General features: G+C 39.0%; 1 protein-coding gene across 1 annotated transcript; it reads right to left on the minus strand.

The window, feature by feature from the left end:
- Positions 1–15,331: 15,331 nt before the first annotated feature.
- LOC145611063 (inositol oxygenase 1-like) lies at positions 15,332–18,159 on the minus strand. Its single transcript, XM_081666292.1, has 10 exons — positions 18,003–18,159; positions 17,588–17,729; positions 17,360–17,441; positions 16,901–17,105; positions 16,512–16,624; positions 16,299–16,421; positions 16,122–16,191; positions 15,930–16,008; positions 15,750–15,831; positions 15,332–15,585 (listed from the first exon to the last, which is right to left on the minus strand). Exons 1-10 carry the CDS (start codon positions 18,031–18,033, stop codon positions 15,559–15,561), a joined length of 954 nt encoding a protein of 317 aa, XP_081522418.1. The 5' UTR covers positions 18,034–18,159; the 3' UTR covers positions 15,332–15,558.
- Between the last annotated feature and the right edge of the window lie 301 nt (positions 18,160–18,460).

Here is an 18,460-nt window from a genome sequence, read left to right on the forward strand (position 1 = left end):
GTCAGCTTTTGTACTTCCTTGACGTTCCTGGGGGATTGAATGTTGATAATGGCTTTGATCTGATCGGGGCTTGCTTCGATCCCCCTTTGAGTCACGATGTACCCTAAGAATTTTCCTGCGGACACTCCAAAAGAACACTTAGTAGGGTTAAGTTTCATACCATATTGTCTCAGGACGTCGAAAGACTGCTTAAGGTTACTGATGTGATCCTCTGCTTTTTTGGATTTTTCCAGCATGTCGTCGATGTACACTTCCATAGTGTCGCCCAATTGTTCTCTGAACATCTTGTTGACGAGTCTTTGGTACGTGGCTCCTGCGTTCTTAAGTCCAAATGGCATGACTTTGTAGCAATAGATCCCTTTGTCCGTCATGAAGGTTGTCTTCTCTTGATCGTCTGGGTGCATCAAAATCTGGTTATACCCTGAATACGCGTCCATGAATGTGAGTAACTCATGGCCTGCTGTCGCGTCGACCATTGCGTCGATGTGTGGCAGGGGAAATGGATCCTTGGGACATGCTTTGTTTAAGTCGGTGAAGTCTATGCAGACTCTCCACTTCCCATTCTTTTCGCTGACTACTACGACGTTCGCTAACCAGTCGGGGTACTTGACTTCTCTTATCTTCCCTGTTTCGATTAGCTTCTGGACTTCGTCGTTGATTACCTGATTTCTCTCCGGGGCAAACTTGCGCCGCTTCTGCTTGATCGGCTTGTGATTGGGGTCGACGTTCAGCTTGTGAGTAATCACGTCGGGACTGATGCCTGTCATGTCTTCGTGCGACCAAGCAAAGCAATCTTTGTTAGTTTTAAGGAATTCAACCAGTTCGGATCTTATACCTGGGTCGAGTGATGCTCCGATCCGGACAGTCTGCTCTGGTTTGCTTGGGTCCAGCGCCACTTCATCGATTGATTGCTCGTCGGGCTCTGCTGACGCTGGTCCTTGCTGTAATTGCTATACCGTCCTCTTAGAGGGCTTCAACGTGGAGCTGTAGCATCTCCTGGCTTCTTGCCTTTCGCCCTTAATTAGTTGCACTCCCCATCTTGTTGGAAACTTGATTACTTGATGGAATGTTGATGGGACGGCTTTCATCCTATGGATCCAAGGGCGACCGATGATGGCATTGTAGGCTGACGGACAATCGACGACGTTGAAGTTCGTTGAGAGGTTGACGCCCCCAGCAAAGGTTGGCAATACGATTTCTCCGCTCGTGCTGAGAGCTTCTCCGCTGAAACCTACGAGGACAGATGATTTTCTGATGACGTCCCTGTCGTCGATCCCCATGTCTTCCAAGGTGCTTTTGAACGGAACATTGGCTGAACTTCCTCCGTCGACCAGTACTCTCTTTAGCAAGCAGTTGCCGATGGTCAGGGATATCACTAGGGAGTCATGATGTTCTTCTCGGTAGTCTCCTAAGTCGCAGTCGTCGAAGGCTAGGACCATTGCTTCTAGTGCTCTGTCTTTGCTCGACCGGGCGTCCATGGGGACGGCTTCCTCTGGATTACCTGTTCTTGCTATTTTCTTTGCTGCGGAATAGGTTAGTCCACATATATCAGATCCACCAGTAATAACATGAACTACCTTAGTGACCGTTGGTCCTTTTGGAGGTTGTTGAGTTTCTTGCTGCTGCTGCTGAGGCTGTTGCGACGTTGTTGCTTTGTTGTTCGATTTGCCCTTTCCCAACAGCTCTTTGAGGTGACCTTTCTTCAAGAGGAAGGCGATTTCTTTCCTTAGGGCGTTGCAGTCTTCGGTGCGGTGGCCATGATCGCCATGATAATCGCACCATTTGGATTTGTCCTTTCCCTCGTCCGGCCTGTCGCTTTTCCTTGGCCAACGAACGACATTTCCTAGAGAATGCAGGGCATTCACCACGCCCCCGATGTCGACGCAGAAGCCATATTCAGCAATGTCGGGGTATGCGTCGGCATCTTGCTTCTGAGATCTGTCACCAGAACTTTGATCAACGTTAGTCTTACATTATTCACTGAGTTTACCTGACCTGGCCTGTCATAGGGTCTACGACGCCAGTTTTTCTTGTCGCCAGGTTTCCTCGAGACTCTGTCGCTGCTGGGGAGTGGCGAAGGTCGGAAACCCTTTCTGATGGCGAGGTCGTCCTCCAGTCGCATCTGTGCTAGGGCGCGAGTCCGGACTTCTTCAAAGGTTGTGCATGGATACTTGGTCAGCTCTTTGTATAGCTCTGAGTCGTCCGTCAGTCCTCTCTTGAAAGCTTCTATGGCGGTACGGACGTCGTAGCCTTTGATGCCGATCATCTCCTTATTGAACCTGCTAAAATAAGATTTGATAGACTCGCCGCTCGTTTGCACGACGCAGTAGAGGTCGCTGGTCTGCTTTTCAACCTTGCAACTGTTGTTGAATTTACTATAGAACCTGTTGCACAAAGTTTGAAAGTTAGCAATAGAACCACGCTTAATATCACACATCCATTCAAGGGCAAGTCCTGTAAGGGTAGCTCCGAAAGATTTGCACAGGACTGGCTCGAGTAGGTTGCGGGGGATGGAGTACTGCCACATCCGCTGCTTGTAATGGTTGACATGCTCCAACGGACAGGTGCTTCCATCATAGAGCGACGCTGGAGGAGGGATGTTGAGCCTTCTGGGGATGTCGGCCATCGCGATCTCTTCCACGAACGGCGATGCGGCGAAGCCATCTGCGTCTTCAGTGATTGTAGGCACGGGCGCTCCTGGCAGCCTTTTCAGCAGTCGAAACAGCTTGGCGTTCTGGGCCTCTATCTTGCTCAACCTCTGGGACGTCGAATTTGGTCCGTCTTCTGCTTCTCGACCGCTGAGATCATCCTCTTCTTCACCTTCATCCTCATTTTCTTCACCAGAGTCCAAGTCCATCATAGTGGAGATGTTATCAGTGTTGTGGCGGTGACGGGGCTTGTTGCTGCGGACAGAATCCAGTTCCTTTCTGAGCGTCTCTGCGGTCCTTTGACTCTCTTCAGCGATCCTGGCGTTCTCTGCCTTCTGCTGTTCGAGCTCCTCTCGTGCCTTGCGGACCTGCTCCATGAGTTGCTCAATCGTCATGTTCTCTTCGGATGACACCATGTTGGTGGGATGTTTCGATAGGGGAATCGGTTGTTTCTGGAGATTTTCGAAGTTTATCTAGTCGTCGGCCCCACGGTGGGCGCCAAATTGTTTATGCCAAATTTCGCCAAAGGGCGTCCTAAGGCTGGGACGTACGACGGCTAGAGTGATTGGCTAAATAGACGTGAATTGAAACAATAAAAGACAAGGTGTTTTGATGACGCAGAAAACCCAAATGCGGGAAAATCTGCGGGTGGGTGCAAGACCACCGATTCACTATGAAAAATAGATGATTACAATGTTGTGAGAGCTTTTGAATGTAAGTGCTAAGCAGTATGAGTGAGATGATCCTCAATGATACAAATATCGTCCTATTTATACTATAATCATGCTAGGGTAGCTAAGCTGGAGATATCCGTTGAAGATGCTTCAAACGTCCTCCGCAAAAATAGGAAACCGTTGCTTGACCTAGTCTTGAGACTATCTTCTTGTTGCCTTTGAATTATCTGGGGAAAAATCCCATAAAAATAGGAGGAACAAACTGCTGAAGTGAATATATTCCAGGACTTAGTCAAACCGATTTTCCGGGGAAATATACTGCCCTTCGCTGCTTCACTGTCTCTTTGGTCTTACGAATTTATACTTGTAAGTTGTAACTTAAAGTATTGAAAATCATAGTGAACAAACTTAGGATAAGGACTAAGATTTGATAGCACTAATCAAAGAATAAGCTAAAGTGGAAAAGGGAATTATGCTGATGACAGGCCAGGTGCCTTTGTGTACATAATGTTTTCATACTTTTATTAGACATGTAATCATATTCATTCTCAAGGACTTGACATCGTTGAGGTTGATAGACTATCATCCACACTTTTTGAGGAAATTTTGAGATTTAAAGACCCGGTGGCAAAAAGTGTTGAGACCCTAGGGAATATATCTCGGGGTCATATGATGCTGTTTGAAACCATATATGATCAATATATGTTGTCATAAACGTGCGTGGTAGGCTTGAGTTTACGAAATCAATGTAAGTTGTGAACGGGCAATATGATCGTTTCAGATTATATTGGATGGTTTCATCGACCTAGTTGGACTCCCGAAGAATATTAGGGACCATGGTAAACATCTCGACAATTTTTATTACCGGGCGAAAAAAAGTCAAAAAAATTAAAGAATCGAAGGCTTTAATCCACGCTTTTTGATAGAATCATAACGTTTCAGGGCCCGGTGGAGAAAAGTGTTGAGAGCCTAGGGGATATATCTTGGTGTCATATAATGTCGTTTGAAACCATATATGATCATTATATGTTGTCATAAATAACCGTGGTAGGCTTAAGTTTACGAAATCACTACAAGTTGTGAACGGGTAAATGACTAAATGATCGTTTAAGGGCATATTGGATGGTTCCACCAATCCAATTGGACTCATGGAGGGTATTAGGGACCATGGTAAACATCTCGGCAATTTTTATTTCCGGGAGAAAAAAGGTCAAAAAATTACAAAATTGAAGGCCATAATTCACGTTCTTTGAGGAATTTTTGAGGTTTCGGGGCCCGGTGGTGAACAGCCTCGCTAAGGGATAAGTCTCAGGGTCATATAATGCTGTTTGAAACCACAAATGATAATTATATGTTGTCATAAACGTCCGTTGTAGGCTTGAGTTTACGAAATCACTACAAATTGTGAACGGGTAAAATGACCGTGTAAGGGCATATTGGATGGTTCCACCGACCCAATTGGATTCCTGAAGGCTATTAGGGACCATGGTAAACATCTTGGTAATTTTTATTACCAGGCGAAAAAAGGTCAAAGAATTACAAAATCGAAGGCTATAATACACGCTTTTTAAGGATATTTGAGGTTTAGAGGCATGTGACGAAAAGCCTTAAGACCCTAAAAGATGCATCTCGGGGTCATATAATGCCAATTGAAGCCATATAGATGATCATTACATGTTGTCATAAACGTCCGTGATAGGCATGAGTTTACAAAATCGGTGCAAGTTGCGAACGGGTAAAATGACCATTTAAGGGCATTTTGGATGGTTTCACCGACCCAATTGGACTCTTGGAGGGTATTAAGGACCATAGTAAGCTTCTCAACAATTTTTATTTTCGGGCGAAACAATGTCAAAAAATTACAATATTGAAGGCTATAATTCACGCTTTTTTTGGAATTTCTGAGGTTTGGGGTTCGGTGGCAAAAAGTGTTGAGGCTCTAGAGAATATATCTCAGTGTCATATAATGTTGTTTGAAACCATATATGATCATTATATGTTGTCATAAACGTACGTGATAGGCTTGAGTTTACGAAATCACTGCAAGTTGTGAACGGGTAAAATGATCGTTTAAGGGCATAGTGGACAGTTCCACCGACCCAATTTGACTCTCGGAGGTTATAAGGGACCATGTTAAACATCTCGGTAATTTTTATTTTCGGGTGAAAAAAGATCACAAAATTACAAAATTGAAGGCTATAATCCATGCTTTTTGAGGAAATTTTGAGGTTTCGAATCCCGGTGGTGAAAAACCTTGAAACCCTAAGGGATACATCTCGGGGTCATATAATGTCGTTTAAAACCATATATGATCATTATATGTTATCATAAACGTCCGTGGTAGGATTGAGTTTAGAAAATTACTGCAAGTTGTAAACGGGTAAAATAACCGTTTAAGGGCATATTGGACGATTCCACCGACCCAATTTGTATTAACTCCCTGAGGATATTAGGGTCCACGGTAAACATCTCGACAATTTTTATTTCAAGGCGAAAAATGTCAAAAAATTACAAAATTGAAGGCTATAATCCACGTTTTTTGAGGTTTCGGGGCAGTCATGGTGGCGAAAAGCCTTGAAACCTTAAGGGATACACCTCAGGGTCATATAATGCAGTTTGAAACCATGTATTATCATTATATGTTGTTATAAACATCCGTAGTAGGCTTGAGTTTACAAAATCAGTGTAAGTTTCAAATGCGTAAATGACCATTTAAGGGCATATTGGTTGGTTCCATCGACCCTGTTGGACTCTTGGAGGGTATTAGGGACCATGGTAAACATCTCAGCAATTTATTCACGGGCTAAAAAAGGTAAAAAAAAAATTACAAAATTGAAGGCTATAATCCACGCTTTGAGGAAAATTTTGAGGTTTCGAAGCCCGGTGGCGAAAAGCCTTGAGACCCTAAGGGATACATCTTGGGGTCATATACTTCCGTTTGAAACCACATATGATCATTATTTGTTGTCATAAACGTCCGTGGTTGGCTTGAATTTAAAAAATCAATGCAAGTTGCAAACGCGTAATATGATCGTTTAAGAGCATATTGGTAGGTTCCACCGACCCGATTGGACTCTTGGAGGGTATTTGGGATAATGGTAAACGTCTCAGCAATTTTTATTTTCAGGCAAAAAAAGGTAAAAAAATTACATATTGAAGGCTATAATCCACGTTTTTTAGGAAATTTTGAGGTTTTGGGGTTCAGTGACGAAAAGTGTTGAGACCCTATGGAATATATCTCGGTGTCATATAATTCCGTTTGAAACCATATATATATGTTATCATAAACGTACATGATAGGCTTGAGTTTACGAAATCACTGCAAGTTGTAAACGGGTAAAATGACTGTTTAAGGGCATATTGGACGGTTTCGATCACCGACCCAATTTGACTCTCGGGGGATATAAAGGACTATTGTAAACATGTCGGCAACTTTTATTTCCGGCGAAAAAAGATCAAAAAAATAAAAAATAGAAGGCTATAATCCATTATTTTTGAGGAAAATTTGAGGTTTCGGGTCCCAGTGGCAAAAAGTTTGAAACCCTAAAGGATACATCTCAGGGTCGTATAATGCCGTTTGAAACCATATATGATCATTATATGTTGTCATAAACGACTGTGGTAGGCTTGAGTTTACAAAATCAGTGCAAGTTGCAAACGCGTAAAATGACCGTTTAAGGGTATATTGGTTGGTTCCACCGACCCGATTGGACTCTTGGAGGGTATTAGGGACCATGGTAAATATCTCATTAATTTTTATTTTTAGGCGTAAAAAGGTCAAAAAATTACAATATTGAAGGCTATAATCCACAATTTTTTAGGAAATTTTGAGGTTTTGGGATCCGGTGGCGAAAAGTGTTGAGACCCTAGGGAATATATCTCGGTGTCATATAATGCCGTTTGAGACAATATGTGATCATTATATATTGTTATAAATGTACGTTATACGCTTGAGTTTACAAAATCACTTCAAGTTGTGAACGGGTAAAATGACCGTTTAAGGGCATATTGGACGGTTCCACCGGCCGAATTTAACTCCCGAAGGATTAGGAACCATGGTAAACATCTCGGCAATTTTTATTTCCGGGTGAAAAAAGGTCAAAAAATTACAGAAGTGAAGGCTATAATCCACGCTTTTCGAGGAATTTTGAGATTTCGAGGCCCGGTGGTGAAAAGCCTTGAGACCCTAAGGGATACATGTCGGGGTCATATAATTCTGTTTGAAACCACATATGATCATTATATGTTTTCATAAACGTCCGGGTAGGCTCGAGTTTACGAAATCGTATCAAGTTGTGAATAGGTAAAATGACAGTTAAAGGGCATATTGGATGGTTCCACCGACCCAATTGGACTCTTGGAGGGCATTAGGGACCACGGTTAACATCTCGGCAATTTTTATTTACGAGCGAAAAAAGGTAAAAAAATTTACAAAATTGAAGGCTATAATCCACGCTTTTTGAGGAAATTTTCAGGTTTCGGGGCCTGGTGGTGAAAAGCCTGGAAAACCTAAGGGATACATCTCAGGGTCATATAATGCCGTTTGAAACCATATATGATCATTATATGTTGTCATAAACGTCCGTAGAAGGTTTGAGTTTAAAAAATCACTTCAAGTTGTGAACAAGTAAAATGACCGTTTAAGGGCATATTGGATGGTTCCACCGACCCAATTGGACTCTTGGTGGGTATTAGGGACCATGGTAAATATCTCTGCAATCTTTATTTCCGGGCAAAAAAAAGGTCAAAAAAATTACAAAATTGAAGGCTATATTTGATGGTCGAGCCGGACAATAGTCTACCTTGGTTCAAGGCATATTTTCGTTTGAATGCCTCTATCTATTTTTGTAATCCATGCTTTTTAAGGAAATTTTGAGGTTTTGGGGCATGGTGGCAAAAAGTGACAAAATTGAAGGCAATAATTCACCCCATTGTTTGAGTACAGGCTAGGTTTAGATCATAGTCAGTTAAGGTCGGGTCCTCGGATAATGGTCATTTTAAATGGTCATTTTACCCGTTTTCGTACATACCTATTGTATTGGCTACAAGCTCTCATGGGGTTATTACGTTGTCGGATAATGGTCATATATGGGTCTACACAATATTATATGATCCCGGAATTCATCCAGTAATATTCCGTGAAATTCCAACACCAGCTTACGACACCTCCTAAATCGCTCTAATTTCGTGTATTATACTTGATAGGGTATAAAACATATTTTTAGCCCTCAACCACCAGCTTGAACATTTGGTTGAGTTGCAAAGACTTCAATTTTGGAATTTTTTGACATTTTTTCGCCCGGAAATAAAAATTGTCGAGATATTTACCATAATACCTAATACTCTATTGGGGTCCAATTCAATGGGTGGAACTATCCAATATGCCTTTAAACGATCAATTTACCCGTTCTAAACTTGCTTTGATATCGTGAACTCAAGCCTAACACGGACATTTATGACAACATATAAAGGTCATATATGGTTCCAAACGGCATTATATGACCCTAAGATGTATTCCCTAGGGTCTCAAGACTTTTCACCACCAGACCCCGTCACCTCAAAAATTCCTCAAAAAGCGTGGATAATAGCCTTTAATTTTGAAATTTTTTGACATTTTTTCGCCTGGAAATAAATATTGCCGAGATGTTTACCATGGTACCTAATACCCTCCAGGAGTCCAAATCAATGAGTAGAACCATCCAATATGCTTTAAAACGGTCAATTTACCCGTTCCAAACTTGCACCGATTTCGTAAACTGAAGCCTACCACGACCATTTTTTAAAACATGTAATGGTCATATATGGTTCCAAACGTCATTATATGACCCTAAGATGTATTCGCTAAGGTCTCAAGACTTTTCGCCACCGGAACCCGTAACATCAAAAGTTCCTCAAAAAGCGTGGATAATATCCTTCAATTTTGGAATTTTTTGACATTTTTTCGCCCGGAAATAAAAATCGCCGAGATGTTTACCATAGTACCTCATGCCCTCCGGAAGTCCAATTCAATGGGTGGAACGATCCAATATGCCTTAAAACGGTCAATTTACCTGTTCCAAACTTGCACCGATTTCGTAAACTGAAGCCTTCCACAACCATTTTTTACAACATGTAATGGTCATATATGGTTCCAAACGTTATTATATGACCCTAAGATGTCCCCTAAGGTATAAAACTTTTTCCACCGGACCCCGTAACATCAAAAATGCGTGGATAATAGCCTTCAATTTTGGAACTTTTTGACATTTTTTTGCCAAGAAATAAAAATTGTTGAGATGTTTACCATAGTACCTAATTCCCTCCAGGAGTCCAATTCAATGGGTGGAACGATCCAATATGCCTTAAAACGGTCAATTTACCCGTTCCAAACTTGCACCGATTTCGTAAACTGAAGCCTACTACGACCATTTTTTACAACATGTAATGGTCATATATGGTTCCAAACGTCATTATATGACCCTAAGATGTATCTCCTAGGGTCTCACGACTTTTCGCCATCGTATCTCGTAATATCAAAAATTCCTCAAAAAGTGTGGATATAGCCTTCAATTTTGGAATTTTTTGACATTTTTTCGCCTGGTAATAAAAATTGCCGAAATGTTTACCATAGTACCTAATGCTCTCCGGGAGTCCAATTCAATGGGTGGAACCATCCAATATGTCTTAAAATGGTCAATTTACCCCTTCCAAACTTGCACCGATTTCGTAAACTAAAGCCTATCACGACCATTTTTTACAACATGTAATGGTCATATATGGTTCCAAACGTCATTATATGACCCTAAAATGTATCCCCTAAGGTCTCAAGACTTTTCGCCACCGGACCCCGTAACATCAAAAATTCCTCAAAAAGCGTTGATAATAGCCTTCAATTTGGAATTTTTTGACATTTTTTCGCCCGGAAATACAAATTGCCGAGTTGTTTACTATAGTACCTAATTTCCTCCGGGAGTCCAAATCAATGGGTGGAACTAAACATGGGCACGGGCCGTGCCTGGCCGTGCCGGGGTGGGGGCCGTGCCGTGCCGGCTCCGCGGCGGGCTGTGTCGTGCCGTGCCTGAAATTGGCACACCCCAGCCCACGGCACGGCACGGCCCACGTGCCTAGCGGGCCGTGCCGTGCTGGGCCGCGGGCCAAACCGTGCCTACCTTAATTTTTTTTTTTTTTTTTTTAAAAAAAAAAAATAAATGTTAAAAAAAACGAATTAAAAACAAAAATGCATATAATAAAAAAAAAATACTAGTGCGATAATCCGAAAACACAAAAAATTGAAGAATAACTTATTTTATTATATAACGGTAGCCGGTACGAATGTACGATAATTCAATAATACAAAATTACAAAATAAGTAATGATAATTAAAAATCGTACAATAGTGTATGAATATTGAATAACTTCATTTATTATACGGAATACGAAGTTCGATAATACAAAAAGAATACAATAGTGTATAATGTAAATATGTAATCATGTAATTATTATTGGTCGTCTTCGTCTTCGCCTTCGTCTTCGTCTCCTAGAGGTTCAAGTTCATCCGCCAATTGAGTGGATTGAGAAGTATGAGAACTAAAAGAAGTCGGCGTTCCTTCATCGTCGTCGTTTTGTGCATAAGTACGATCTTGAGAACGAGTTTCGGCATCCAACCAATCCTTGAAGCAAACACACATTTCAAGTGTTTCGGGTTTTAGTCTTGTTCTTCTATCGTCTAGAACTCTTCCCGACGCACTAAAAGCTCTTTCGGAAGCAACGGAGGAGACTTGGATAGCAAAAATATCACGAGCCATTGCCGACAAAATTGGATGTTTCACGGCTTGTGATTTCCACCAATCGAGGATGTCGAGGCCAAACTTCTCTGCATCGTTCATGCCTTTCATGAAGTCGTAACTTAAGTACTTTTGCAACTCCGAAACATCGCTTTGTGTTCTCCTAGATGATGATGATTCTGTACCTGAATACTTAGACATCAAGTTAGCAGCTTGTACAAATAAACCTTTGGCCCGTTTACTTACATTTTTGGATGTTTGAGAAGGGGCAAATCGAGACACGGTTCCACATTTACTTTCATAAACATTATATAAATTAAAAAACTCATCCGTCACCTTATTCTTAAAAGTTTCAACATCATCTTCAAAATTCATGTTACTATAATAAATATCAATTAATAAAAAGGTGCCATCATATTTTTGTCTAGGATCTAAAATAGAAGCAAAAATATAAATCATAGGAATATCGGTGTAATATTTACGCCATTTATCCTCCATGGATGGAAGATATCCACGATAAACATGTTCTGATCGGTGTTCCGCAAAAAGTTGTGCAAGTAAACATGCATTGCTAAGAAAAGAATGAGCACAAGGATTATATACAGAAGAAAAACAATGTGTCATACCATATAGTAATTGTAAAAACTGCATATATTTTTCACAATTAGCCCAATCATCTTCAAGTAAAGCATTTTGTGGAAATTTCATATTATAAAAAAGTGTTAAATGAACCTTGTACTCGATTGCCCGACTCAACATTTCATAGGTGGAGTTCCACCTAGTTGGACAATCCGGTGCTATTTTTATGGTTTTTATCCGTTGTTACCTGCAAAAACCTTTCCATTCTTGATATCTCATGTTAGAGCTATTAATAGTGCAAATAGCATTCCTTATTTTGTGATAAAATGGACCAATTGCTTGTGTTCCATCCTTCACACACAAGTTAAGAACATGACAAATGCATCTAACATGAAGTGCATCTCCATCTAATATAACATCGTTCAATTGGGATTTGACCAAATTCGCACTATATGTCATAGAAGTTGCATTATCGAAAGTCATAGACATGATTTTATCCCTAAGACTATATGCATCAATAGCTTCCATTAAATGATGTGAAATGTTAAGACCGGTATGAGGGTATTCAAGAATTTTGAAATGAATGATGCGTTTTTGTAACATCCACTCATTATCTAACCAATGACAAGTAACACATAAATAGTGAAGTCCGTACCCACCATCCCATGCACCGGCGGTTAAAGAAACTCTACTAGGAAGATTAGTTAATTCATTTACTAATTTCAATTTGTACTCTAGATAAGTCTTCATGGCAGCAGATCGAACGGGTTTTCGGGAGATTTTTTTGTGTTTTGGTTGTAGTGCTCGGTTAATATAGTTGTTGAAGGCATCATTTTCGGCGAAAAGAAAAGGTTGTTCTGCATGTACAATCATTCTCCCAAGTTCATCCCTATCTCTCTCGTAATTGTAAATGAAACCTTGTGGATGGAATTGAGAAATTTTAGGTTGGGTTGGATCACTAGATGGTCCACCACATTTTTTTGTATGTCTAGTAAGGTGTCCCGTCCCTCCCTTGGTATCGGCCGAGAAAATTTTACCACAAGTCCGACACTTGCATTTTTTTCCATCTTTACTTAATTGATAATGTGCCCAACATTCACTCTTTCTTTTGGTTTGAGCAAAATCCTCTTCGGTACACCACTCTAATATGTTAGGATTTTGGGTGGATGGTTCACTCGACCCGGAGGCTTGTGTTTGGCTACCTTGGGAAGGAGGAGGAGGAGGAGGAAAAGGAAATTCATATTGTTGAAATTGGGTTTGTTGAAATTGGGTCCAAGGAGCCATATCATCCATTTGTTCTTGCCCTCCCGTGTTTTGGGGATGAAAGAAAGAGGTGGAAGTGTTTGGAAAGGGCATGTTAGAAGAGGGAAAGGGCATGTTAGGGGGGGGGGCATAGACATTGAAGTGTTTGGGTTTGGTGATTCCCTACGTTTTGACTTGGCTTTTCTAGAGGAGGAGGAAACGTTCTGGTTTGATGCCATGATTAATTAATAATAATAACACAACTAACAATAACAAAGTAACAATTAACAACAATGAGATCAATGAGAATTAATTAGTAAGTAGTTTTTATATAAATTAAATTTTCAAAAATAATTATAATAATAGTAGATTACTTGGATCAATGAGATCCCAGGTAGGAGAGGTTAGGATCGACGTTGTCCAGAGCCCAAATCCCGCCTTAGACAGATTTCAACAATCCAAATAACCCACAATTAAAATAGAAAATAGTTTTTATATAATTAAGTAGTTCCAAGAATACAATAATAATAATAATAATAATAATAATAATAATAATAATAATAATAATAATAATAATAATAATAACAACAACAACAATAACAATAACAATAACAATAACAATAACAATAACAATAACAATAACAAATTTAAATAAAGTTGAGTTAGATCTTACAATGACGCTTCAATGCTTTCCCAAATTTATAATTTCTCGAACTTATAATTTCCCGAATTTTTAATTTCCCGAATGTAAATATAACAATTTTTTTTTTTTTTTTTTTGGTAGTAGACGAATAAAAGTAATAATAGTAAAAATGTAAAATTTATAAGAGAGTAGGAATTTTTTTTTTCTTTTCACAAAAGAGAGGAAGATTGTATGATTTGTAGGAATTTGAGAATTGAGAATTTGGGAGTAAGAAAATTAGAGAATAAGAGAGAAGAGATGAGTTGATGAATTGTGAAAATTTTGGAGGAAAATATGAGGTTTTTATAGGGGATTTGGGTGGGAAATTGGGTGGAAAAGTAGCCGTTTATAGCTGTTGGAAAACGGCCATAAACGGCTACTTTCCAACGGCCATAAGGCACGGGCCGTGCCGTGCCGGGCCGTGCCTGGCCGTGCCACGTGTCGTGCCGGCGGGTCGTGCCACCGTGCCGGCCCACGTGCCGGCCACCGTGCCACCCGCCGTGCCACGGGCCGTGCCCGTGCCAGACCCAGGAATTTTGTTCACGGCACGGCCCACAGGTGGGCCGCCGTGCCGTGCCGTGTCGCCACCGTGCCCGTTCCGGGCCGTGCCGGAGTCGTGCCGGGCCCGTGCCGCCCGCGTGCCGGCACGGCCCGTGCCCACCTTTAGGTGGAACCATCCAATATGCCTTAAAACGGTCAATTTACATGTTCCAAACTTGCACCGATTTCGTAAACTGAAGCCTACCACGACCATTTTTTACAACATGTAATGGTCATATATGGTTCCAAACGTCATTATATGACCCTAAGATTTATCCCCTAGGGTCTCAAGATTTTTCGCCACCGGACCCCGTAACATAAAAAATTCCTCAAAAAGCGTGGATTATAGCCTTCAATTTTGGAATTTTTTGACATTTTTTCGCCCGAAAATAAAAATTGTCGAGATGTTTACCATAGTACCTAATACCCTCCTAGAGTCCAATTCAATGGGTGGAACCATCCAATATGCCTTTAAACGGTCAATTTACCTGTTCCAAACCTGCTTTGATATCGTGAACTCAAGCCTAAAACGGACATTTATGACAACATATAAAGGTCATATATGGTTCCAAACGACATTATATGACCCTAAGATGTATCCCTTAGAATGTCAAGACTTTTCGCCACCGGACCCCGTCACCTCAAAAATTCCTCAAAAAGCGTGGATAATAGCCTTCAATTTTGGAATTTTTTGAAATTTTTTCACCCAAAAATAAAAATTTCCGAGATGTTTATCATAGTACATAATATAAGAGCCATATTAACATAAAGATCACGAATTCAAATCTCATCCAGCTCTTATTTCAAAGTGGAATTTAAGTGCTGGGCATGAATAAATATGACCTAATAATATATGCCTCACGATTACTCAGCTCAACGGTCCAAAAGCCTGTATCTTGTGTTCCATGGCCCAATAATATATTCATAGGGCTATGTTTGTAATATGATCATAAATTAGACCTAGGGATATAAAGCCTATAGTCTTTAGTCAGGCCCATCAAAGAACTATACATTTTTTTTTTCTTTTAAATAAACAAAACTACACAATAATTTTGCCACAATAATTTCAATTACCAAACATTTTTTTTTTCCAATCTGATTATTTTGAAAGGCGATATACGTTTGTAAGGCTATGAAGTATGAACTGGTTATTATCGAACAAGATCGAGAATTCGAGATAGGTGGCAAAGATAAGCGCTAAGATAACTTTAAAAAGGATAGTTTTATTAAAGAATGATCAAGGATACATAAGGACTACAATGCAATTGATTACTACATAGAGTAGAGTAACAATTAAACCTAGGTACAATTGCAATGACATATTTGTACCATGATACAGAAATATTTATATCATACTCCTCGTTAACTTATTATTTTGCCTCAATTGTAATTACAATGACATGAACGGGTAGCCAACCCCTTGAAGATGTTCACCATCGCAGCTTGGACGGGAAATACTGCATTCAAATTCAAAGGAAAACATTAGATTACTAGGTAAATGACGGAATTTTATGCACACACTGTGTAACTCAAACTAGTAATGTAACAACTAAATATGAATGAAGATGGAAAAGTATGAGTTATCGGATCAAGATAATTGGGCCTAGGATCAAATTGGTACCTTGTTAATGAGAGAAAGGTAGTATGGCTTTACTTTCTCCACATCAACTCGAACTTTGCTCTTGCTGTAAAGATCATATTTGCTGCACATAATTGATAAAACACGAATTTAATCAATTAATTGATAAAATAACAAAGCGATTGTAACATGAAATTTAATACAAAAATCGCGCTTAATTACTTGAAAACATGGAGCCATTTCAAGTTCTCCTTATCCTCATCATTCAACAAATGCATATATGCTCCTGATTTATGCAAAGCTGCAAAGCCAGTAAATAACATTAACAAATCAACATTATAAAAATTAAGTTGAACATTAATTAACTTTTATAAAAAAAGCATGATTAAGATTTTATTAGACATTTAATCTTACCATAAAATGAGTGAAATCGAACTATGAACAGAGCTGCTGGAGGAAGAGTTGTACCATTTTCTTTAGCAACCTACAAATATGTATATTATAATTAATTAATAATATTAATTAGATTATGTTATCAATAAATATTATTATTAAATTTAACTATGTAATTAAAATGAAAATAGTAATTACCAGGTACATATAATCATCATGTCCCCAAGAAACAAGAACATTGTCTAAACCACATCCTTCAGAGTAAATACCACACTTGGTGTTATAAGCAGGGTTGTGATGATCTGGGTTTAACTCGAAATACTGTTCAATTGCGAGTTTAAAAATGCGTTAGCATATATAATTATGTGTATTGATAAATATCAATTGATTGATACTTTAGCTAAAATTAACCTTGTGGTGAACAATGGATTCATCAAATGCACATCCAACAGGGAACGTGTCGCCGACAACTGCCCATTGAGGAAGTTCTCCAAAGCTAGGATGAACAAGAACTTTTCCAAGATCTGAAAAAACATACACAATCAATTTCGTTAAGATATCAATCCAATGATGTAATTTCTATTGTACACTTGAGTGTAACGTTCTAAGATACGACACTCAAGACAACACGTGCCTCAAACATGTATGTACACAAGGACAATGTAATAATACACGTGTCCAAGTTTGTGCACTACTTGCCTCAACGTACCACATGTATGTGTGCACGTCTTATATGTGTGCTGGTGTATAATAGACGTGTTGTATGTAAATTAATATGAAAGTCGTACAAGTTAACGTACCGTGAATAAGGGCAGTCAAATGAAGCCAATCTTCATTAGGGTAGTCCTTCCTAATAGCTTCAGCAGTTTGGAGCAAATGCTCAATTTGAGGCTCATCCAAGTCAGGGTCACTTTCGTCCACAACTGTGTTTAAAAGTTCACAACACTCCCATATGCTCATTTCCACCTTGTCCAATTTACTGTATTCCTCCCTCATTTTTTTCACCTGCAATCCATTTTTTTAATTATTAATTTATGCATATATTTTTCAAAATTCTCGTTTTTCCGTATAAACATTTGATCAATTTTTATTAGGTAATATAGACTTAAATTGTTTATCGTATATAATTGGATGACACGAAACGTTTGGACATTAAAATTGTTACGAGTACTTATTTAGTCACGCTAATCTCAAAATGTCCCTAGATATACAAGAATTATTTCGTTTGGAAAGAAGGGAAATTAATTAATTGGTCTTACAAAGTCAACTGTTTGGTGGATATGATTTTGCTTGTAGAATTCTTCAACAGCATTTTTCCTTTCACTTTCTGCGTCATAGTCTCTGTATATAAACAACGTTATACATGTTAAAACATGACTCAAGTATTATAAAAATATTATTTTTTATCATAAACTCGTAGATTATTTTTATAAATATGATTATTGATCCTAACAATTTGATTAATAAATATCAATAGGAAATAAGACCTGAAAGTGTTGCCAAAGGCATTGGTTTCGGGTGTCGAAAATCCGTTTTCTGAAACCAATTTGGATTCGGGCATTTTAAATCCAGCATCCAATACCAATTCATTTGTATCTTCGTTAATGTTCTTGATGTTTTCTTCGATTCCTATTGCAAATTTTATTAAAAAAAATAAACAAGATAGAAATCAGATATAAGGTCTAACATAACAAGTTAATCATAAAGACCGACTGTAATCTAGAGTTTTTTCAAGGTTAAAGAGAGTTTTAAAATGACAATGATGCAAACAAAATACAATTTAACAAAATTAGCTAATTTTTGTCGTGTCCGATACTTTCAAAAAGAGGACCTCACAAGAGTTGAACAATTTTGAAAAAAAATTTAAAGGTAAAAATAGACAAATGTAAAATTTTAACGTACCAAAAACAGGCTCTTCGACAATTACAGTCATATTTGATAATCGATTAGAAACGATGAAGCACACACCAAAGAAGAATCAAAGAGAACTTCGAAGACCCAAAGACAAATTTAAAAATTGGATTCAATGAAAGAGAAATACACAAAAGTTAATGGATATGTTACATATGATTAGGGTTATGATATTTATAGTGAAATTGGAGTCCTTGTTACAAAAATAGAGACATAGTAAGTCCTTGCTTGAAAATTTGAAGATTTTGGATATTGTAGATATATTACCATAAACAACGTACATTTATGTCCTTGATAGAAATTTCAAGTGTTAGATAGTCCTTAATAACAAATAGTATGTTTTTGAATCTTCTTAAGCCTCATAGTTTTGTGGATTGAAGCTTCCAAATAAGCTGTCATCACCAACGCAGCATGCACTGGCTTTATCCACATGCCACACAAGCGCGTAT

This window comes from Chenopodium album, chromosome 24 (assembly GCF_948465745.1).
Source record: "Chenopodium album chromosome 24, dcCheAlbu1.1, whole genome shotgun sequence".
NCBI lineage: Eukaryota > Viridiplantae > Streptophyta > Magnoliopsida > Caryophyllales > Amaranthaceae > Chenopodium > Chenopodium album.

Bases quoted from the DNA above. Each gene is read 5' to 3' on its own strand.
- LOC145611063 (XM_081666292.1), bottom strand. From the start codon at position 18,033: ATGACTGTAATTGTCGAAGAGCCTGTTTTTG. The intron at 16,625-16,900 runs GTACGTTAACTT...ATGTTTTTTCAG, and splicing joins TTTGACTGCCCTTATTCACG to ATCTTGGAAAAGTTCTTGTT. The intron at 16,422-16,511 runs GTTAATTTTAGC...GCAATTGAACAG, and splicing joins AATCCATTGTTCACCACAAG to TATTTCGAGTTAAACCCAGA.